The following is a 23,783-nucleotide window of genomic DNA, read 5'->3' as shown; positions in this document are numbered from 1 at the left end:
AGAAATCTGTAGAGCGGCTACTTGGAAATCTTTGCACACTTTTGCGAAGCATTATCTAGATGTCCAAGCACAATGCTTTGGTTCTTTCGGTACACACGTTATTTGAGTGGGACTGTCCAGGGCCCACCCTACGTAGGGAAGCTTTGGTACATCCCACTGTCTGGACTGATCTGGGTACGTACAGGGAAAGGAAAATTGGTTCTTACCTGCTAATTTTCGTTCCTGTAGTACCACGGAACAGTTAAGACGCCCACCCTGGGGTAAGGTCATGGACTTCTTTTTTCTTTGTATTCTTTCTTAACAGTTACTCAGTTCGTATAAACTATGCAATTAAGAAGACACCGGATGCTCATGGCACATTTTTCATGTTCTTCTTCAAGGAGATTTCTCTAGGTTAGGATATGTACATAGTTTTGATTTTAAAATTTGGTTTGATCTGTTCAACAGTTGTTTTTTTATCTGCTTTAATATTCTAAATAAGAACATAAGAACATAAGAAAATGCCATACTGGGTCAGACCAAGGGTCCATCAAGCCCAGCATCCTGTTTCCAACAGTGGCCAATCCAGGCCATAAGAACCTGGCAAGTACCCAAAAACTAAGTCTATTCCATGTAACCATTGCTAATGGCAGTGGCTATTCTCTAAGTGAACTTAATAGCAGGTAATGGACTTCTCCTCCAAGAACTTATCCAATCCTTTTTTAAACACAGCTATACTAACTGCACGAACCACATTCTCTGGCAACAAATTCCAGAGTTTAATTGTGCGTTGAGTAAAAAAGAACTTTCTCCGATTAGTTTTAAATGTGCCCCATGCTAACTTCATGGAGTGTCCCCTAGTCTTTCTATTATCCGAAAGAGTAAATAACCGATTCACATCTACCCGTTCTAGACCTCTCATGATTTTAAACACCTCTATCATATCCCCCCTCAGTCGTCTCTTCTCCAAGCTGAAAAGTCCTAACCTCTTTAGTCTTTCCTCATAGGGGAGTTGTTCCATTCCCCTTATCATTTTGGTAGCCCTTCTCTGTACCTTCTCCATCGCAATTATATCTTTTTTGAGATGCGGCGACCAGAATTGTACACAGTATTCAAGGTGCGGTCTTACCATGGAGCGATACAGAGGCATTATGACATTTTCCGTTTTATTCATCATTCCTTTTCTAATAATTCCCAACATTCTGTTTGCTTTTTTGACTGCCGCAGCACACTGAACCGACGATTTCAATGTGTTATCCACTATGACACCTAGATCTCTTTCTTGGGTTCTAGCACCTAATATGGAACCCAACATCGTGTAATTATAGCATGGGTTATTTTCCCTATATGCATCACCTTGCACTTATCCACATTAAATTTCATCTGCCATTTGGATGCCCAATTTTCCAGTCTCACAAGGTCTTCCTGCAATTTATCACAATCTGCTTGTGATTTAACTACTCTGAACAATTTTGTGTCATCTGCAAATTTGATTATCTCACTCGTCGTATTTCTTTCCAGATCATTTATAAATATATTGAACAGTAAGGGTCCCAATACAGATCCCTGAGGCACTCCACTGTCCACTCCCTTCCACTGAGAAAATTGCCCATTTAATCCTACTCTCTGTTTCCTGTCTTTTAGCCAGCTTGCAATCCACGAAAGGACATCGCCACCTATCCCATGACTTTTTACTTTTCCTAGAAGCCTCTCATGAGGAACTTTGTCAAATGCCTTCTGAAAATCCAAGTATACTATATCTACCGGTTCACCTTTATCCACATGTTTATTAACTCCTTCAAAAAGTGAAGCAGATTTGTGAGGCAAGACTTGCCCTAGGTAAAGCCATGCTGACTTTGTTCCATTAAACCATGTCTTTCTATATGTTCTGTGATTTTGATGTTTAGAACACTTTCCACTATTTTTCCTGGCACTGAAGTCAGGCTAACCGGTCTGTAGTTTCCCGGATCGCCCCTGGAGCCCTTTTTAAATATTGGGGTTACATTTGCTATCCTCCAGTCTTCTGGTACAATGGATGATTTTAATGATAAGTCACAAATTTTTACTAATAGGTCTGAAATTTCATTTTTTAGTTCCTTCAGAACTCTGGGGTGTATACCATCCGGTCCAGGTGATTTACTACTCTTCAGTTTGTCAATCAGGCCTACCACATCTTCTAGGTTCACCGTGATTTGATTCAGTCCATCTGAATCATTACCCATGAAAACCTTCTCCATTACGGGTACCTCCCCAACATCCTCTTCAGTAAACACCGAAGCAAAGAAATCATTTAATCTTTCCGCGATGGCCTTATCTTCTCTAAGTGCCCCTTTAACCCCTCGATCATCTAACGGTCCAACTGACTCCCTCACAAGCTTTCTGCTTCGGATATATTTAAAAAAGTTTTTACTGTGAGTTTTTGCCTCTACAGCCAACTTCTTTTCAAATTCTCTCTTAGCCTGTCTTATCAATGTCTTACATTTAACTTGCCAATGTTTATGCTTTATCCTATTTTCTTCTGTTGGATCCTTCTTCCAATTTTTGAATGAAGATCTTTTGGCTAAAATAGCTTCTTTCACCTCCCCTTTTAATATTGAAGGGACACAGAGGGTGCACCAGACTAAGAGAGAGTGCCCTTCAAGTTTTTCTCTTTCTCTATTTGCTGAAAGTGAGGCACAACCCACTGTCTAGACTGATCCGTGGTACTACAGAAACGAAAATTAGCAGGTAAGAACCAATTTTCCTTTACTTACATCAGGTATGCTGGACCTGCAGAGGTTCTTCTAAGGGAGAGTACACGTACCTGCATGTAGGTTGTGTTGTTGCAAGCCTGGGTAAAGATGCTGGGAGACGCATGGTTTGTGAGTTCCCCTTCATCAGTCAGGCACTCATCTCTTTCCAGCAGGGTCATCAGGTAACGAGCTATGGAACAGAGAATCCTTAAACTGAAAAAGCAGCGCCAAGGCACAACCTCCACACAGAACTCAAGGCAACTGTCAGCCAGATCAATGACTGACACTCAGTGGTCTCAAGTGAGAGACTCCCAGATGGTCCTTTGGCCATTACTAGCCTACTCACATTACCACTACACTTTGTAGCTAACATCTTGCGGCTCTTCAGGGTTCCAATCTGGATTCTGGGGGCAGGCCAGCACTGCTTAGCTGTGAATTAGTTTCTTGATGACATTAGCAATGAAAAACAAGCACTTGACTGTTAAAAACTGAATAATGGCTTCCTTTTTAATCAAGCTTTAATTGGGATACTGGGCTGGAGAGGATAATGGCTGCTGTTATGTACAGGATTGAGGGAAATTATGGAGAAAAATAACATTTGTATGAATGCTGGATATTGGGTCACGCATGCACTCTGCCTCTCCAATCTGATTGCTAGGAACACAGGCTCCTTTTTTGCGGGTGGGATATGGCAGCTTCCTCCTGCTCTTTTGGGCTTCCAGTTGGGACAGAGCCAGGGCTGAGATCTCAATCATGAGCCTTCATTCACAAGTGCTGGGGTGTTTTCCCCCATTATGTTATATCCCCTCCCAACTTACTTTAGTTTGGTTATTGCAGTATCTGTCCTTTGGCTGGGGGCCATGTATCAGGGATCCCCTCTGAACCTGTAATCAGAGGCCATAAATCCTGCCACTAGGTGCTGCCGTTGAGTGATGACGGACTCCCTTGCCCCTGGGGCTGTGGACACTGCCTCTGCAACATCCTCAGTCCTAGGGCTGATCTGGGGAATGACCTGAGCTAGGAATCAAACCCAGATCCCTTAATATGAGAGCGTGCAGCACTGTCACTGCAATGTTGGGTTAGCCCAAGACAGGCTCCTTGTTATTCCCATCTGCTGGCCAGGAACATGGGCTCTTACTATTCTCCAGCCTTTGGAGACTCTTGCGTCCCTTGGCCTTTGGGATGAGGTCAGAGTTGCGCACTGCTTGATTGATGTAGTACTGTTTCCGTTTGGCTGGCGAGAACTTCTTACATGGAGATCTCGGGAGAATAGGAAGACCATCATCGATAAGGCTGCAAGAGACAATAAAAAAAGAAACTCAGTCCACAAATTTGGTTTCCGTAGCCTGGGATGATTTGGCATAAACATTAGATAATTTCAAAGTTTTAATAGTGTGCCTGTTGTAAACCAATACCAATAAAAACAGTACAAGTTTGATGAGCTTTTGTTTGAAATGTATTTTTTATTTTTTGAAGGGCGGTTGCGAAACATTATTGGGGGGGGGTTTAAATTAATTTTAGTACTCAGTTATGTTTTTTAAATTGTGTGTGTACTTATTTGTAACCTGCCTTGAATCTTGAAAGGAGAGGTGAGAAATTAAAATAGAAAAAAATATATGACCATTACACAGCAGAGGCTGCAATAAGAAGTCTTGTATGACCGGAGAACTGACACCATAAAACTTGCACAGGGCAAGCATCTCCAGCCCCTCCTGGAGCCTTAGTATAGAAGGATGATGGAAGCCCAGCATGATGGCTATTCCAAGGCTTGCATTAAAGCACTGTTTCCCAACCCTCTCCTGGAGGCACAGCTAGCTGGTCTGGTTTTCAGGATTGCCACAGTGAGTATGCATTAGAAATTTGCATACACTAGGTATCCAAGATATGCAAATCTTAGTCCTGAGTGAATTCTGCACTATTGAGGAATGCAGAATTCCCCCGCCCTGCGCAGAATTACCAAATTCTGCGCAGAAAATGGCAGAGGAGACCCCGGCGTGCCATGCGCGGCGAAGATGAAGGCCCCAGTGTGCCATGGGATGCGCTCTGCTTGCAGTGAAGGCGGCCCCGGTGAGAGTGTGTGTGTGTAGAGAGGTGTGTGTGTGAGAAGGGAGGGGGGAGGGGAGAGGATGTGAGAGAGAGAGCAGGGGGTGTGTGAGAGAGAGGAGGGGGGGTGCTTGAGTGTGGATGCCAGAGAGAGCGAGAGCCTATATGAGGAGATTGTGAAGGAGTGTGTATGTGTGTGAGAGATTGGGAGCTCGTGTGTATGAAAAAGGGATCCTGTGTATGTGAGGGTGCTGGCCTGTGTGAAGGAACTTTGTATGTGTGAGAGAGAGCCAGTGTGGGGTATGTGAGAGAGAGAGATAAGTAGCCTGTGTGAGGGTGTATATGTGAGAGAGAAAGGGAGCTTGTGTGGGTGTGTATGCAAGAGAGAGGGACCCTGTATGAGGGGATGTGTGTGTTCGAGAGAGTGAGGGAGCCTGTATGAGGGTGTGTGTATGTGCACTAGAGAGAGGGAGCATGTATGTGAGAGAGGGAGGGACAGAGGGAACCCTGTGTAAGGGGCAGTACTGAGAACGGGGCCAAACTCTGGGAGTGGCGATAGAGTGGAAGAGGTTGAGTTTAGAGGTGGAGAGGAGAGATACTGGCAGGTAGAGAAGTTGGGGCCTGAAAGGGCAAAGTGGCCAGGGGAGTAGGGAGAGAGTGGAAGAGACACTCTTACAGTGAATTTCTAGGGAAATTCTGCATCTTTAGGTAATTACATTTTAAATTTAATACAGAAAAAAGTTATTACTTAAAGACCATCATGTAAACTGTTAATTTGAACAATATAAAGTATGCAGAATTTTAAGTTTTTGTGCACAGAATTCCCCCAGGAGTAAAATCTCTCATATGCAGACCAGTTAGGTGAGCCTCCAGGAGAAGGTTGGGAAACACTGCACTATAGCCTACACAACTCTAGTAAAGGGTACCTCCCAGCCCTCAGCCATAAAACCTATCCTAACTGCTCATAGCCATTTCTTGCCCTTCTCCCCACCCACTGTACTTACATTATCTCCCAGGCATCAGCTATACAAGTTTGATTATCTACACTGCTCTAGCTAAGGTTATCTCCCAGCTATCAGCTCTACAAGATTGACTCCTTGCACTACTTTAGCCATCATTCTGTCTTGCCCTTTCCACCCACAACTCTCAACTTTACAAACACTGAATCAGGGCACAGGAAGAGAAATTCAGGAAGGCAGAGAGAAGTCAGCATAGGAAGGTGAGGCGGTGTGTTCACCAGATACTCTGTATCTTTAAGTTCTACCTTCTATCACTAACATTTTGATACTGAAAACAATATGCTCTCATCCATTTTAAATGATGACAAAATGGCAGTTTGATCTTAAAGGGATAATGAGTAAATACACAAAAGGCTTGGATGCATATGATGAAGGATCAAACCCTTTTAGTTTAAGAAATAATGAGGACCATATTGAGCAAACTGGAGAGTAGAAATTGGATCTGCTGGGTACTTGTGACATAACTGGCCACTGTCCAGAACAGGATGGTGGAGTTGTTGGACCTTGCTCTGAGCCAGTGTGGGAAAGTTACCCGAGAAGTGTCCTGCTAAACACGACTGGGTTAATTTACACAGTGATCTTTCCAGCCCAATTTAACTGGCTACATCTGACAAGCGCAGAATGCTCCCTGCCCTCTTTTGTATCTGGTTAATGACTTACCTGACTAAAATGTGTCCATTCGGCAGAGCAGGCAATTTAAAACTGAGTTTGTCCAAGTAATTTGAAAAGTATTCTGGACAAACCCTTTGAATAACAATCTCTATAATAGAAGTACCTGCCTCTGAAAGGCAAGGGATGGCTCACTGAGAAAGATTTTGTTCACCATTTTGCTACTCTGCATGCTGCTTCTGGGAGAGCTGATCCAGTGGATATTAGATCTCTTCTGGACTCTCTTAACTTACCAAAATGTCTGCCTGTTAGTACAGAGAAACTGTCTGCACCTATTACTCTTTCAGATATACAATCGGCCATATTGGCTCTCCTTAAGGGTAAATGTCCAGGACCTGATGGATATCATGATTTTTAGAAAAAGCTTTCCTGGCAGATGTTGCCTCTTTTCTTTTTTTTTTTTTTTAAATTCCTCTTTATTAAGTCATTAAGTGTAATAATGTGCAACATCAAATACAACAAAAACAACTATATTAGCCCTCAATACGACGACCCATTTTTCATTTACCCACACCAGATGCAACCCCAACATACACACTAACATACACAACCATAGTCACACATATTCATACATATACCCCACCAAAGAACAGCCCTCATTATACTGCGCCTTGTAGAACAGCATGGGAGCACAGACCCAGTTATTACCCTTAAGTAGCGAGTAATATCTTGGCCCAGAGATGAGCAAGTTTTCTCACCATAAACTGTGTTTTCCGTAGATAGCAGATGAATTAGCCATGCTGTCTGGGAACGTCCTCCGTGCCACTAGGTGGCGCAGCTCTCAAAGCTGAAAACTTATCTTTGATAGTGAGGCGCGCCTGCTTGTATGATTCCATGCTGCCTCAAGTCTCCTTAGTCTGTATCAAAGCAAGATGAGATGCAAAGTGACAAACTGTCCGGGGAGGCAGGAGGGTCAGCATGGCTAATTCATCTGCTATCTTTACTGTGAGCAAACTTGCTCTTTTCTCATAGATAAGCAGCATGAATTAGTCATGCTGTCTGGGAGTCCCCAGCTAATGTATTGAGCGCATATAGCCCATATCATGTGTCCCTGATGGAACCAGGAAATTGCGCTCAAAGCTTAGACCATAGGCAGACAGTTTTATGATGGTGTTGTCATAGTGGTTTAGATATGTGTAACCTGAGGATTGTGTCTGTCCTGTGTGCGTCATCTGCAGTCTGCTTGAAAAGTAGTAGCGGAAGGTTATCAGATACAGCGAGGACCCTGGGGTTGTGTTGCAAGCACCAGGGTAGGCCATTCAAGGAGATAGTCCAGTGAAGCAAGTACAGTATGGACGTGGTGTATGAAATAGGTTGTAGACAGGGTCTTTGAATGCTGCTGACAGCAGAGAAGAAAGCAGTCCGAGATCCAAGTCAAGAGAGTGTCATTGAAGATAGGCGGTCTCGGGTATTCGGGTTAAAGGAGACGTAGAGCTGCGGGGCTCTGTAGTCAGAAGGATTTTGACGTTGTGAAAAAGTGAATGTTTGGTTACAAAAAATAGTGTATGGAGGGTAAGCTTGCAATGGTAAGCTCGAGTTTTTTGGAAAAAAAACAGGAGGCAGTAGATTGGTTGATGTAGAAGCAGACAAGCATCTGTGTGTAGAAGGCGGGATGTGCACGCAGTGCAACCCTGTCCTGGTGAAAAATTGACAGGGCGGTTAGCCCAAGATGGGTCGTAGTTTGCCAATGTGCCTGGGGAAGGTGGAAGCGATTGAAAAAGCTGCCTTCAGGCGAGGGAACATGGGTAAAAAGTGTGTAGGGGTCCCCGTAGTGGGAGCATGAATGTGCTATGGAACTCTGTTTATGTCCCATGGAATTATAGGATATCGAGCCGTAACCGGAAACGCAAGATCCCAGACATGAACTTGGAGGTGAGCGGGGCAGAGAGCAGACACAGATTGAAGGGGTAATGGCAAGGGTCATGGCACTGAGGTATGCCCGAGCCAAAGCTGATCAGAGGGCTCCGGCAAAGGAGGTGGAGGAAGACTGGAGACTGTCTGATGGACCTGCGCTGATAGTAAAAAACAACCGAAGGTGCAGTGCAGGGTTTTGGTTTTTTTGTAGTTTATGTGCAGGAGAATGTGTTCTGCGATGAGAGCAGAAGAACTCCAAGCTTAGGGAAAGAACCCTGGAACTGGGGTCTGAGCCGTGCAGCAATTACTGCTTGGGCGAGAAGGTGTTGGATGTTTTGTTTTTTTCTTTTTGAGGGATCGGTGGGCCAACAATAACTGCTTTAGGGAGGCATATCATGACTGTTTGGTTTGACATTAAAATTAGTTTCACGCAATCTGCGATGTAGTTCTGGATAGTTCTGGAAGGCTGGTAATGGGAGTAGACTTTCTCTAAGTCTACGAGGATTACGACCTGTGAGAGAGGACGGGAGGTTGGGCAGAGTCAGCAAAATAGGTCAAGTATATCGTTCTGCTCAAATGCGAAGAGGTCGAGATGGGAAAAAAACGCCTAGTGCATCTGTCCATTCCTTGGGGGTTTGGGTTTTTTTTGTGTTTTGTTTTTTTTAAGTTGACGCCACTTGAAAATACCAGTCAAGGGTATGAAAAAGTAAAGGTGAATGCCTAGAAGTTATTAACTTCAGGAGAAAATAGGAACGCAGGGATATGAATCTGCTTCCTACTCGTTTGAGGATTCCTACTGGAGCTCTGCAGGGAATCTGGAACCTGACCGTCCTTCTTTGGTGAAGCAGAATGGGAAACCATGAATGTTTAGGTGGAGCATAAGGATGAGGGTACAAAGAGTCCGCTCGAATGTCTGAAGAACGGGTCGGACCCGGACGCTCCCGGCGGTTGATGCGTCGCGCCCGCTGTAAGTGGGACAGTCTGTGATCCGTAAGTGGGTGAAATAGAGGACTGTTGTCCACAGTAGTGGTGTATCATGTGGGATGGAGTAAGCCTACAGGTAACACCGATGTGTCCTGCCATCACTTCAAGTGTCCGCGGCTTCTGGGAGGGAGGGAGTCTGCAGCAGAAGGAAGATGAAGAACTGACTCTATTGGGTCCAGTGTGAATGGCACATATGGTTGCATATGAAGTGCGAGATAAGAGTGCGATCAATACATTTTGCAGGGCCTGTGTTCGGGCTGAAGGAGGAGGATTCTGCTCTGAATGATCGAAAGAAAGGGGGTCACAATGAACTGCAGGGCCTGTGTGTGTCGCAGATGGGATTTTGCGTATGCATGTAGTGTGGATCAGGCCAGAAGAAAAAGATTGGTCGCAGGGTGGATAGGCTAGCGGCCACCCGCAGGTAGTCGTCTAGGTAGGAAATATATCCGGTTCCTATGTCGACGAAAGGGGTGCAGCAGTACCACCGCGGAACCCTGATGACAAAACTTGTGGTGCCGAGGATCCGTTCCTCACTTGGCCTCTTCTGAGAGAATGAAGTTCGGGTTCAACGGAGGCTATCGTACTCCATGTCAAGCGGAGTAGCGCCAGTAAAGGTTGGGGGGGGGGGGGGCACCATTTTGGGAGGAGAGGATTGATCTCCTTTAGCAGAAGCCTGTAGTGTGGATTGCAGTGGGCCAGGCAGTACAGGTGCAGCAAGAATGAAGCTGAGAGAGAGAGAGTGCCTCCTTATAACTCCGAGAGTAAAGGTCGATTGACCCGTGCCCCGGATAGAATGAAGTGGGAAAGCCTGCTTCCTACTAAAGGTGGTGGGAATAGGGAGTCCTAGAAAACTTGATGGCTCGTAGGGGCTTGAGAACGCCACCGTTTTCCCTGTGAATATGAAGGTTGAAGTAGACACCAGTGGGTCAGTAAGCCAATATGGTCAGTAAGACGATGTAGATAAAAAAAATCGACCGGTAATATGAGTTTGATGAATCATCCACGGACAGAGACATGACCTTTACTTTCTGTTGCCATAGGTGAAAAAGGTTGTTCACTGCACGTAATTTGTGAGAGGGAGAGGCAATTTACCTTTGGTAAGTTTTGAGTGGAGATTGAAACTTTTTTTTTTTTGACTCAGGGTTCATCGTTCTGATCGTTATGTGTTACTTTACATTAGAACCTCGATTGTTTCCGCCAGCCAATAAGAATAAATACGGACAGCTGTGCTTGTCCGTAAAGGAAAGTAAGCGGTGGATTTCTCTGAAAAAAACTAAATCTTCATATAATTAAAGAAGATATCGTGAAGTTTCGGCTATGACATGTAGTGCGCAAATTGAGTGTCCTGGGACAGAGGCTTCAGAGACTGGAGATATGCCATGTGGTTCTCCATTGTCGTATGCAGTACTGTGTATTGGAGTGCCCTTCCATCGAAAGGGCCAAGACATACACGTTCCCTGCCAGGGGACTGAATGAAGGTCATATTTTGTACGTTCTTGACCCAAATCCACCCCCCCCTTTTTTTTTTTTTTGAGAGCTCCTTGATAGGAAGCCGGCTGTCCTCGGAGGGGGACGCCCCCGGCCTGGTTCTTACAGAAGGCGACGCCCGGGTGTCGGGAATACTCTGTAGCATTCCAAACACTTCAAAAAATCCCTAAAAACACATTTATTTCAATCTGCTTTCCATATATCACACACTAAATAACATAACTACTTCTCCATCTCACAGGGCACAACATTATTATATATTGATTTATTTTTATGTAAACTATTCATTGTTTTAGATTTTTTATTTTTATTGTATATTTTTGTAATTTTGAGCTTTTATAATTTGATAATCTTTATGTTTCTTTTAAGTTTAAATCTTTATTTACGTTTGTTTTTTTATTTAGTTATGTAAACCGTTTTGATTAAACACTGTTTGTAAAGACGGTATACAAACACTTTTAAATAAATAAATAAATAAGGACTCTACGAGTTCCCACGTTGAGGCTGTGTCCCTCTTTTTTTTTTTTTTTTTTTTAGAAGTCAAAGAGACAGATTCACCGAGAAGCCCATCACAGCGCAGAGCAGCAGGGTGTAAAACGTACTCCATGGCAAAACTAGCCCTACGGATAGGAGTGCCCGGAGAAGATTCCGGTATGGGATAAAGGCAGAGGGGAGCCGACAGCCGCAGAAAGGTGCCAGATGGCAACCACAGGGTGATTAAGTTCCATCGGGTGGCTGTTGAAGTTGGCGCCCTACAAACGTTACAAGCTGCAAGAGCCCTGGTAGATGGAAACTCTTGAGGGATCCTGTCAGCTGAATATAGCACTGAAGCTGAGCTGAAGTGCCCATTGGGTGCAATGACGCCAGCTGAATGTCGCCGTATAGTATTCTGGGTCAGGATGCGTCCCGAAGGCCATGCATGTTCTCATAGAAGGGTCCTTGAGTCTTGAACCCACTGGTGTCCAAAGAAAAAGAAGGACTCCCTTTTTTTTTGACCAACCCACTGGAAGAGGGATCCGTGGGCGCCCACATCCAGATCCATGATCCCTGGGTGGTCCAGAAGCATCGCATGTGATGCGTCAACATTGGCAGCGAGTCACTCGGTGGTCCGACGGTACACGCGCTGACATCACAATGTAGGGCGGACCATTCAACGTTGTCCAGTCCCACATCGGTGTGCCGCCGATTGGTTGGGTGGTCTGTGGACGCAGCAGCGTGCTGGTGGACACGTCCTAGAGTCTGCAGACACGTCAGCGCCATGGCAAGCACACCGGAAACCCTCCAGACGCACTCGTACCTCGGCTTGCCGGCAGAGGCGTCGGTGTCTCAGTGCTCTGTGCGCACGGTGTTTCAACGCGCCCAAGCATGCATTGGGACTTCGGTGCGCCCACACCCTCTTTGGAACTTCGGTGTCCCCGGAGCCGCGTTGGTGGTTCGGGGCGCCAGCACCCGCTTCGGAACCTTGATGCCCCCGCGCCCTCATCGGTGCTTCATGGCGCCCACTTCAGAGCCTTGGTGCGTGTGCGCCCACGTCGGTGCTTCATGGCGCCCACGTCAGAGCCTCGGTGCGTGTGCGCCGTCTGTGCTTCATGGGACCCACTTCAGAGCCTCAGTGCACGTGCACCTGCATCGGTGCCTTGGCGGCCTGGCATGCTGGTACATACGTTGGTGTGCCAGTGGATGCATTGGTGCCTCGGTGCACTGACCGATGCATCGATTGAAGATCGTGTCGGCGTCTCAACGTACTGCTGGGTCAACTGACTTGACTCGTAGCGCCTCCCCATCGGAGCTCTCCTTAGCGTCGGCCCGAGCGAACTGGGAGCTCCACCGAGGAGGCTCAATATGAAGGCTCCTAATGACTGGGGGCGGGGGGATGAGTGCCCGGAGAAGATTATTCACGTCTCCTAAGGGCAGCTCTTCTATGTTGTTATTCTTGAAGAATCTGTTCTTTTGATTTTCTTCTCTTTCTTTTTTTTTGTATTATTTAACCGAAAAAACGTGAGGAGAGCGCTATGCGTACTCGGTCGCGCAGAAAAAAACAGACTGAGGAGACTTGAGGCGGCGCGGGATCATACCAGCAGGCACGCCTCACTATCAAAGGGAAGTTTTCAGCTTTGAGAGCTCCGCCACCTAGTGGCACGGAGGACGTTCCCAGACAGCATGGCTAATTCATGCTGCTTATCTACGAGAAAAAATAGGCCTTCATGAAAAGAAAGGACTTTTGATTTTCAACTTCCCTCTTCCGAATCAGCGCCAGCCGTGCATTTTGGCTGCATCAGAACCTTCCAATGAGCAGATGAAGGCTGCTCCTCCAGTCTCCAACACATCAAACTGGACATCTTTGCAAGGAGAGTAGCCACCGCAAGAATTTCCTCCCGCCCTGCGGTAGTACACAACCTCTCTCCCATAGGCATAGACAGACAAAGCCCAGAGCCAAGGTATACCACATCCCGGCAATTTGTTAAGATAAACAATAATATGGTTCCAGAAAGGTTGTAGCTTTGGGTATCATGTAAACATATGACAAAGACTACCTGCTACGATTTTGTATTTCAGACATGTATCCAAACCCCATAATTTCATTTTGGCCCCCCCATACCCTAGTAATATATGTTCTGTGTAGTAGCTTGAACTGAATTTCCCTCAAGTTGGCAGAAAGGTAATGCTGATATATTATTGTGAAAGCTTGGGACATCAACTCTGCATGTATCTCGATTCCAAGATCCTCGCTTCACTGCCCAGCTAATCGCAAAAGCTGAGGAGCAGGTATAAGAGTTTAACTGTCTTGTCTAAAAAGCTATTTTATTACACTTAGGCGGAGTCTCCAAGAAACTTTCCTCATCATTTGATACAATGTTGCCCCTTTTCTTTTAGCTGTTCAATTCTGCAGAAAGTGACAGTTTCCATCCTAGAGATTTGGCTGATGCAACCATTTCCCTTATTCACAAGAAAGGCAAGGATAGCTCTGAATGTAGATCTTATTGCCCCCATCGCCCTGATAAACTCCAATATGAAAATTTTAGCCATGGTCTTACAACTCCATCTGAAAGATATTATGCCCACTTTGGTAAAAAATGATCAGGCTGGATATCTACAGCTAATACAAGTTTATTTAATACCTTGCAGGTGGAGGGGGAAAAAGAGCAAGTTTGCTTACCGTAAACGGTGTTTTCCGTAGTTAGCAGCTGAATTAGCCATGCTGTCTGGGTACGTCCTCTGTGCCACTAGGTGGCGGAGCTCTCAGACAGGCCGATACAGTACAGTGCGCTCCAATGGAGCGCACTGTTAACCTGACCTTGGACGCGCGTTTTCCCTTACCCCTTATTCAGTAAGGGGAGGAAAACGCGCGTCCAGCCCGCGGCACCTAACAGCGCCCTCAACATGCAAATGTATGTTGATGGCCCTATTAGGTATGCCTGCGGGGTACAGTAAGTAAAATGTGCAGCCAAGCCGCACATTTTACTTTAAGAAGTTAGCGCCTACCCAAAGGTAGGCGCTAGTTTCTGCCGGCACCGGGAAAGTGCACAGAAAAGCAGTAAAAACTGCTTTTCTGTGCACCCTCTGACTTAATATCATGGCGATATTAAGTCGGAGGTCCCGAAGAGTAAAAAAGTTAAAAAAAAGAAAAAAAATTTTAAAATGGGCCGGCAGCTGTTGGGCCGAAAACCAGACGCTCAATTTTGCCGGCGTCTGGTTTCCGAGCCCATGGCTGTCAGCGGGCTTGAAAACCGATGCCGGCAAAATTGAGCGTCGGCTGTCAAACCTGCTGACAGCCGCCGCTCCGGGCTAAAAGGAGGCGCTAGGGACGCGCTAGTGTCCCTAGCACCTCCTTTTGCCTGTTTTTACTGCACCACCTAATTTGAATACTGAATCGTGCGCACCGGCAAGTAGCCGGTGCACATGCTGGGAGAGCAGGCGTTCGTCTGCTCTCCCTCGGACTTTACTGAATCGGCCTGTAAATATGGTTAAGTCTTTTAGCTAGGTACTCCCTCCGTCCATATAGGACGGAGGGAGTACCTAGCTAGCTAGTACCTGGCAGGATCACCTCAGGTAGCTCAGTCAGTATCAAAGCAAGGTAGGTATGCTAGAACTGTCCGGGGAGGTGGGCGGGTCAGCATGGCTAATTCATCTGCTATCTACAGGAAAACACTGTTTACGGTAAGCAAACTTGCTCTTTTCACGTAGATAAGCAGCTGAATTAGCCATGCTGTCTGGGAGTCCTCAGCTGATGTATTGAGCAGGCGATGTTATTTTATTTTTTTTTGGTGCTCAATACAGGATGTATTGGCGGACAGTTCCTATGAAAGCTGTTTATGTGAGGTACATGTGTTCTTTTATAGGATAGTCCGTCCAAATAGCACGTCATCCACAGCTTGATAAGCCAAGCAGTAGGGGGATGTGAAAATGTGTAAAGATGATGACATCTCTTCTTTACCGATGTGCATGCTAGGTGTTGTATGAAAGTGGGCCACTGAGGCCGCCACAGTTGTTAATTGATGCGCTTTGAAGTGGTAGATAGCGACTGCGATTGGTTATGGTAACAAAGTGTATAGCGTTGGACATCCAGGTGGAAAACGTTCCCTTTGTGATTGGACGTCCTGTGGCGTTAGGAATAAACGAAAGAAACAGTTGCGAAGGACTGTTTGTTGAAAGGGTGCGCTGTGTACAGTAGGAAGCGCACACTTACTGTCCAATGGAAGTAAGTTCTTCTCATCGTCGTTTTTGTGAAGTCTTGACTGAAAAGTGGGTAAGGTGATAGTCTGGTCGAGACAGAAACTAGATATTACCTTTGGTAGAAATTTTTGGGGTGAGTACGGCAGGTCACCCTGTGATTATGGAATACAGAGAAGGAGTGTAGTGAACAAAGGTTTGAAGCCCACTAACTCGTCCCGTTGATGTGAAGGCTGTCAGGAAAGTACTTACCATGAGAAGTATTGAAAGGTTACAAGTCTTTAATTGTTGAAAAGGTGGAAGCACTTGTTTTTCGCGGACTATAGTAGTAGTCCATTCTACTGGCGGTGTCGTTATTGGTGGACAACCTCCCTGAATTCAGAAACAAGCGAATGATATGGAAGAAATACTTTGTTTAATGGAGAATGGTAAGCTGTTAAGCACTTAAGTGAAGTAGTAGTGAGGATGTGGCGATTTCTTCACTGTACAGGGGATAGAGGTAAGACAGAAGGTAGTTTGATGGACAAGAAATAGGGATTTTTTCCCCCCCTTGTGAAGAACCAGGAATTGTAGCAAGAGCACTTTAACTAGTAATTAAGGCCGGTCGAAGGCTTCCTTGAGGACAGGAATATGTCCCGGAGGGAAGGAAGGAAGGTTAAGTTACCGGAGATGATTTGTTCAACCTGCACCCGTGAGGTGGAGGGAGGAGTGAAGATGATGTTGTAGGCTCCCGTTCCCTTGGCCAGATGATGAGGATTGCTGGTCAGGGAATTTGGGTCTGTTCTGGACAGATGCAGTTGATAACTGTACCATGGAAGTCACGGCCCTGCTGGCGCGATAAGTATTAGATATGACTGGTCTCCGAGGTAGCACTTGATTATACGAGAGTTGAGATGCAGAGGGAACTCATAGACTAGGTCATGATACGAGATTATGAGGAATGCGGTTGAAGCTAATGAAAGCGTGTTGAGGACACTGAGAAGAAGTTCTCAAGGTGTCTGTTGAAGATTTGATATAGGAATACGTGGTGCGTAATCTTCTGATCTAATTCTCCCTTGTGGGAATGAACAATGCTACTCAGTTAGGATGGTCTGGAATGTGTATTCCGGGAGATGAATTTTGAAGAAGGATGGTTATATGTGAGGTCATCGCAGTGTCTGAACTGTTTTTCTGTAAGGTTTCCAGAACGTGACCTTCTTTTTCTTATGTAGAACATTTTTTTTACGTGTTTGCCCTAGGAATCATTGCTACCCTCTGTGATAGGGTGTTTTTGAAGGGTAGAAGGGTGGTTTGTGCACCTTGAGTTATAGGAAGTCTATGGCCGCACGCTTTCGTATGCGGGCTATAGACACTGAGTCCGTAATTGGTTAGGTGAGCTCCCCAGTCTCTGGGGTTGCATCAGTAGTGCGTTATATGATGTCAAAGGGGTCGTATGGTGAACCCGTTAGTGTGTTTATGCGAGAACCACCACAGAAGGTCTTCCTGTAGGTTGTTTTTATGGTTATAGAGTTGGAGAATGGATGGAAGCTTATTCCATTGGCTCGGTAGACCTCATTGGAGATGACGCCTGTGTCGTCGTGCATGAGGAGTTACTTAATGGCCGCTGCCATGTGTCCTAATATGGTTATGACTTGGCGTGCTGGAACTGTCGCCTTACGAAGTAGAAGTGACGGTAGCGTGGAGAGGGCTAATGCCCTCGTAAGCGGTTGGAAAAAAGACTTGTCCTGAATTGTGTCAATATCTGGTCACATGAATTGTAGAAATTATGTTGGTTTTAACTGTGATGTTTCGTAAAGTGGTATGGGTCTAGATTGTCTAGGCTGGAAAAAGTGCGCAGGAGATTGTGTCGTGAGAGAATCTGACTTGGTACTATGAGAGCCCATCGTGTAGATAGGGAAATTTGTGCATCCTTTTATGACGAAGTTGCGCCAGTGTCAGTGCCCGACCTTTTGTGAAGACTGTGGGGGCAGATGAAGGCCGAAATTAAGGGCCTTGTATTGGTAGTGTCTGGTTGTCCGGCTAAAAATATATGTCAGATCTGGAATTCAGATGCATTGGTATATGCTTGTTTCACATTCAGGAAATACATCCAATCCTTGGGTGGTAGAAATGGAAGAATGGACTTGCGGGAAGTCCTTGAAGTGGTGTTTGTACAGTTGCACTGAGTATATGGAGGTCTAGGATGGGACATAGGCCCCCTGACCTCTTGGGAATTAGGAAAAATTGAGAATAGAATGTCTGCAGTTTGGAAAATTGGCTGGAGACACTTTTTTTTTGTTTGTTTGTTTTTTATGTATCCACGTGGTAAATTTGAGAAATGAAGAGAAGACCAAATGATCGAAAGTGATGAGTTTCTAGGTTGGAAGGAGATTGGGTCACTTGCGTCGCTGCTTAAAGTATGTATGCAGGTGGCAGTGTGACAAATGAGTCTGCCGCATGGCAATGGTCCCCAGTTCAATTTCAATGGCATAGCAATTGCCTGTGGTTTGGGCGGTTAGCCTGGCGCTCCAGACGTTCTGCCTTTGCTCCGCATGCAGGTACGATGGTGCGCAAGACGCAGGCATATAATGGGAATGAGGTTTAAGAGCCTCTTCACTTCCCTTTTTTTTAAATGCTTGGCAATGGGCCAACACTGAAAAGAAACGTCGCTGATGAGATGTTGGTAAGAGATGCTAGACGGTATGGCAAGATTTCCTAATGTTGGGAATCACGTCTGTTATTGGTAGTCAAATGGAACCATGGAGTCCGTGCAGCTGTCTAGGCATTCGTTGATCTGAGAAGAGACAGGAAATGGACTGTCTCGTAATGGACTCAAGATATGCGCAAAGGCTCGAAGGGTAGTTTAGATACTATGGTCGATGCTTCTCTTTTTTGGAGTCCTACGGGATGGTAGTGACGTAGATTTTGTAGGAAGGGAGCGGTCCCGTAGGCCTCGCAAGAACGCGGTGGAGTGCCTAGTATCTCGGCGACGTGGAACCAGGCTTAGTGTGATGACCGTGACTAGCATGCGAATGAAATGCATGGCCCCGTTTGGTGGCAGGAAGCTGGCAAGGAAGGAACGTGTTGCTACATGCAAGACTTTGTTCTCTTTCCCTTCTTTATGGGGTTTGTTTTTTTTTTTGCCACTAATGCACATTTTTAGGTGCTAGCGATGAGTAGGTGCGAGTGAGTCTGTTGGATGGCCTCACACGTAGCTGCAAGGTAATCAGACGCGTGGAGGCCCTTGCGCATCTGTGGTTGAATGCATTGTTATTTGTTTTCTTTTTTTTTTTTTTTTTTTTTTTAACACCCTGATTTTATCAGGGGGTTGGGTACACAGGCGGTTTTGTAGAATAACATACCGCAACGCCGTCTTAAATTTATATGGTTTGTTTGGTTTTTTTGCGGTCTGGCAGTATGCAAAAAGCCTGGGTAGATGAGGTCCCGGATTGTCTAGCAGCCGGTCAGTGAACAGATTCCTGGGAGCCTGACTGCGTCAGTGTGCCCACTATATTAAAAGCGCCGGTTCTTAGGCGCAGACACCATACGTTGGCCGATGTGCCCACCGCTCAGTGTAGGTGTGCCATTGTCTTAAAGTGAGGTGTGCCAGCCACTCGGCACAGGCATGTCCCCTGTCTGAATTCCGATGCGCCCGCCTCTAGCCTCGATGCGCTCGTCTTTTAACGCCCGTAATGCTCGCCTCTCGGCACAGGCGCCGATCCGCTGGCCTGTTGACGAACGCCATCAACGCAGCAGTCTCCTGGACGCATGGCGCCGATGCACCGGTTGCTTGAGCCCTTCAAAAACTGGGTCCTCCGGCGCCACAGCGGGGAAATTAGATTTTATTTATAGTCGCTGTGCCCCTGGGATTCAAGAGGCAGCAAACTGGTGAGCGTCTTTTGGCATTGGCTTCACGGGAGTGAGCAGAGGTCCTGGTCTGCCGGTTGGTTTTTTTTTGCACTCTTTCCTCCATCAGCCAGAAGAGAAAACAAACGGCTGCACAGCGCCCCTCCCCCAGTCTCTACTCCGCACCAGCCCGGTACAACCGGGGAGTGACCGAGGAGACGAAGGTCAATAGGAATGTTCGTTCAAAGGTGGGGGGGGGGGGGGGGGGGGGGGGGGGGGGGGGGGGGGGTAGTGCCCCGAGATGCTGAGCAGTCTCTTGAGGGCAGCTGTGAGGAATTGTACTTTTTTTTTTTTAACCTTCCTCTTCTTTCTTCTTGGTTATGAGGAGTTTTTTTTTTTTTTTTTTTTTTAATATAGGTGTTTGTTATAATTTTAATAAAGTGAAAATGAGAGCTCCACGCACTGTGTTGCATGGAAAATTTTAGACTGAGCTACCTGAGGTGATCCTGCCAGGATATAGGATGGAGGAAGTACCTAGCTAACAGGCCGATACAGTAAAGTTTGCGGGAGAGTGCCAGTGTCCTGTGCACGCGATACAGTAAAACAAAATATTTAAATTAGGGCCCGTGGTAAAAAGAGGCGCTAGGGACATTAGCGCATCCCTAGCACCTCTTTTTGGACAGGAGCGGCGGCTGTCAGCGGGTTTGACAGCCGACGCTCAATTTTGCCGGTGTCGGTTCTCGAGCATGCTGACAGCCACAGGTTCAGAAAGCGGACGCCGGCAAAACTGAGTGTCCGGTTTTCAACCCGCAAGCCACGGGCTGATTTAAATTTTTTATTTATTTATTTATTTTTTTAACTTTTGGGACCTCCGACTTAATATCGTCATGATATTAAGTCGGAGGGTGCACAGAAAAGCAGTTTTTACTGCTTTTCTGTGCACTTCCCTGGTGCCGGCAGAAATTAACACCTACCTGTGGGTAGGCACTAATTTTTTAAAGTAAAATGTGCGGCTTGGCTGCACATTTTACTTACTGTATCGCGCGGGAATGACTAATAGGGCCATCAACATGCATTTGCATGTTGCGGGCGCTATTAGTCTTGGGGGGGGGGGGGGTGGATGCGCGTTTTTGACACGCTATTACCCCTTACTGAATAAGGGGCAAAACTTGCGCGTTGAAACCGCACGTCCAAATGCTGGTTAACAGTGCGTTCCACCAGAGCGCACTGTACTGTATCGGCCTGTAAAAGACTTAACCATACTTAGAGAGCTCCGCCACCTAGTGGCATGGAGGACGTACCCAGACAGCATGGCTAATTCAGCTGCTTATCTACGTGAAAAAAAGCCTCTCTGGGATGGTTCGCTCTTTAGATTAGAGAGCCTTTGGCTGGGTGTACTGGCTTTTCTTGTTTGCAACACTGGAATGCTTTCAATTCCCTCGAAGGGTTTACTGCATGCCAGGCCAAGTACACATCTGCTTAGTAACGACTCTGTGTTGGGGCTGTATAACAGACAAAGGGAGGGGTTACACAGAATCTTACCTATGTGTCTTTGGGGAAGAAGGGCTGTTTTGTTGAGTTCAACTGACTCCAGCCCAACATTTGTGTGCAGTCAGCCTCGTGGCAGTCCTTTCAGAGTGTAGCAGCTACAAGAGATCTGAATATATTCAGTATATATATATTTTTTTTTTCCTGTAAGTAATCTCAACTGTTTAGCTCCCTCGCTACCCCTCTACCGACCCACCCTGAGTTAACTTTTCTTATACAGCCCTCCCTGGACTCCTAGTTAATTAGCTTCAATTACTTCATCTCCCATTACATAGTAGCTCCTTACAGCTAAGTTTTATATATTAGTAACAAACTGTCATATTGCTTATTAAAAAAGAATCGTAATCTATTAATCTTTACTGCCTAACATGAATACTGTTAATTTTTACTTCAATTACCTATTAAAATTTTGCTAGAGCCTAAATTTTACTTTACCTTATCTATATGATTTTAAGGACTTAGAGATAATTTAGCAAAATGTATTTTATTCAATGCAACAATTGTGGTGCTTATGTCCCAAGGCCTATCATTTGCAGAATCAAAGGTTGTCCCTTTTGCTTTCAGCTGTCTGCAATTAAATTGGAGCTGATTCATCCATCCTGTATCTCTCACCCATCTCATCCAGGAGGATGAGGAGGATGAGGAGGTATTCTTTTAGCAACTAAAAAGGACCTCAGATTCTCTCTACAGCAATCCAATTCCAATGCAAAACTTGAATTCGGCCTTTTCACCTCAGACAAGCTCCAAATCCTTCTCGTATATGCTCCCCCAGGACTCCTGGAATCAGATGCTTCACCCCTGGTAGAATTAACTTCTTCCCTCATCAACTTTGACTCGCCAGCTATCATACTAGGTGATTTCAACATGCACGTAGATAACCCTACCCCATCACCTAACTGTGAATCACTTCTCACAGCCTTCTCAGCACTAGGCTTCACTCAATTAGTTAACAAACCTACCCACAAAGCCGGCCACACGTTAGACCTGATCTTCGTTAACGCTGCAATCAATCCCGTATCTATCCCAGATTGCACAAAGGTCCCGTGGTCAGACCACTACCTCATAACAACTTCATTCTCTATAAAAGATACTAGCCCGGCTTGCATTCCTGCGCCCTCCTTCACATACAGGAAAACTTGCTCCCCAGAAGACCTCAATAATCACCTATCACCTCAACTCCACCAACTGGACCTTACAGATCCGAACTCAGCACTTCGATCATGGAACACAATCACCGAAACTATAGCTAACAAGCTATGCCCTTCAATTACAAAAAAACCACACCAGAATTCCTCCAAAAGACAGCCCTGGTTCTCCTCAGAACTAAGAAAGCTCAAACTCCAACTAAGACAAAATGAGGCTAAATGGCGCAAAAACCCAGGAACCAACACCCTTTCAATCTACAAATCATCTCTGCACCAATACAAATCAAGCACCCTAAGATCCAAGAGGGACTATTACGCCTCGAAGATACATGACCTGGTATTCGATGCCAAAGCCCTCTTCAGCTATGTAGCCAACCTCACACAATTAAACCAACCAGAGATTCCACATGACCAAGCTCAATCGAAAGCGGAAGAATTAGCTCTATTCTTCAGCAACAAAATCAACACTCTTCTATCTCAGCTCCCCACTAACCATACTGTTCCACTAACCACTCGTCAACCCTCAATCAACTACACTCAGTTAGAAGAACTTGACACAACTTCATCCATGGAGATCCAAGGAATTCTAAGGAAAATGAAACCTTCCTCCCACCCTTCAGATCACATCCCAGCTAAACTACTACTATCAATTCCAGATTCTATCGCCAAAACACTGGCAGATATCATAAACTGCTCCCTCACTCAAGGACTCTACCCGGACAACCTCAAACTAGCCTCACTCAAACCCCTTCTCAAAAAACCAAATCTGGACCCAAACGATCCTAACAACTTTAGACCTATAGCCAACCTCCCCTTCATAGCCAAGATAATGGAAAAATTGGTAAACTCCCGACTCTCAAACTACCTTGAAGACAATAACCTACTTTTCCCATCACAATACGGATTCCGTAAAACCCTAAGCACGGAAGCCCTTCTCATCTCTATGACCGACCACATCATCCTAGGCTTAGACAAAGGACAATCCTTCCTTCTGATCCTACTCGACCTTTCGTCTGCATTTGACACGGTCAATCACTCTCTTCTCATCAACCAACTAACAGCCATAGGTATCTCGGGCACCGCCCTATCTTGGTTTAGAACCTTCCTCAGCAACAGAGGATATAAGGTTAAGATTCATAATAAAGAATCCTCTCTTCACCCTGCGTCAGTAGGAGTCCCTCAGGGCTCATCCCTGTCTCCTACCTTGTTTAACATTTATCTGTTACCTTTATGTAAACTTCTCACTGACCTCAATCTCAAACACTTCCTCTACGCTGACGATATTCAGGTCCTGATCCCCATCAAGGAGTCACTCGCAAAAACACTGTCTCACTGGGAAACCTGCCTCCAAAATATCAAACAGCTTCTCACAAGTCTCAACCTTATACTAAATTCTTCAAAAACGGAACTTCTACTCATCACACCAGAAAACAGCTCCCTCACACCCACTCATCCAGCCTTACCAAATACTACACAAGTGAGAGACCTAGGAGTTCTAATTGACAATCACCTAAACCTGAAAGCGAACATCAACAAAACCACCAGAGACTGCTTTTATAAGCTCCAAGTGCTGAAAAGAATACGGCCTCTCTTCCACACACATGACTTCAGAACGATTCTACAATCAATCATTTTCGCAAAGCTGGACTATTGTAACTCCATCATGCTTGGTCTCCCTTCTTCACACACCAAACCATTGCAAATGGTCCAAAATGCCTCCGCCCGTATACTCACTAACACCAGGAGAAGAGAACACATAACCCCTATCCTGATGGGCCTCCACTGGCTGCCTATCCACTTCAGAATAATCTACAAGACCATTCTCA

General features: G+C 45.7%; 1 protein-coding gene across 3 annotated transcripts in view; it reads right to left on the bottom strand.

Moving 5' to 3' along the window:
• Window positions 1-23,783, bottom strand: part of R3HDM4 (R3H domain containing 4) — an 87,610-nt gene that overhangs the window by 35,045 nt on the left and 28,782 nt on the right. For all 3 annotated transcript variants that reach the window (XM_029613456.1, XM_029613455.1, XM_029613457.1), the window contains exons 2-3: window positions 3,850-4,004; window positions 2,783-2,901 (exon numbers count right to left, since the gene is read on the bottom strand). In XM_029613456.1, the coding sequence (XP_029469316.1) occupies window positions 2,783-2,901; window positions 3,850-4,004 (274 nt within the window). The remainder of the gene's footprint in view (window positions 1-2,782; window positions 2,902-3,849; window positions 4,005-23,783) is intronic.

Source organism: Rhinatrema bivittatum, chromosome 8 (genome assembly GCF_901001135.1).
Source record: "Rhinatrema bivittatum chromosome 8, aRhiBiv1.1, whole genome shotgun sequence".
Taxonomy (NCBI): domain Eukaryota; kingdom Metazoa; phylum Chordata; class Amphibia; order Gymnophiona; family Rhinatrematidae; genus Rhinatrema; species Rhinatrema bivittatum.
The sequence above is the reverse complement of the archived record's forward strand: the minus strand, read 5'-3'. Positions and strand labels throughout refer to the sequence as shown.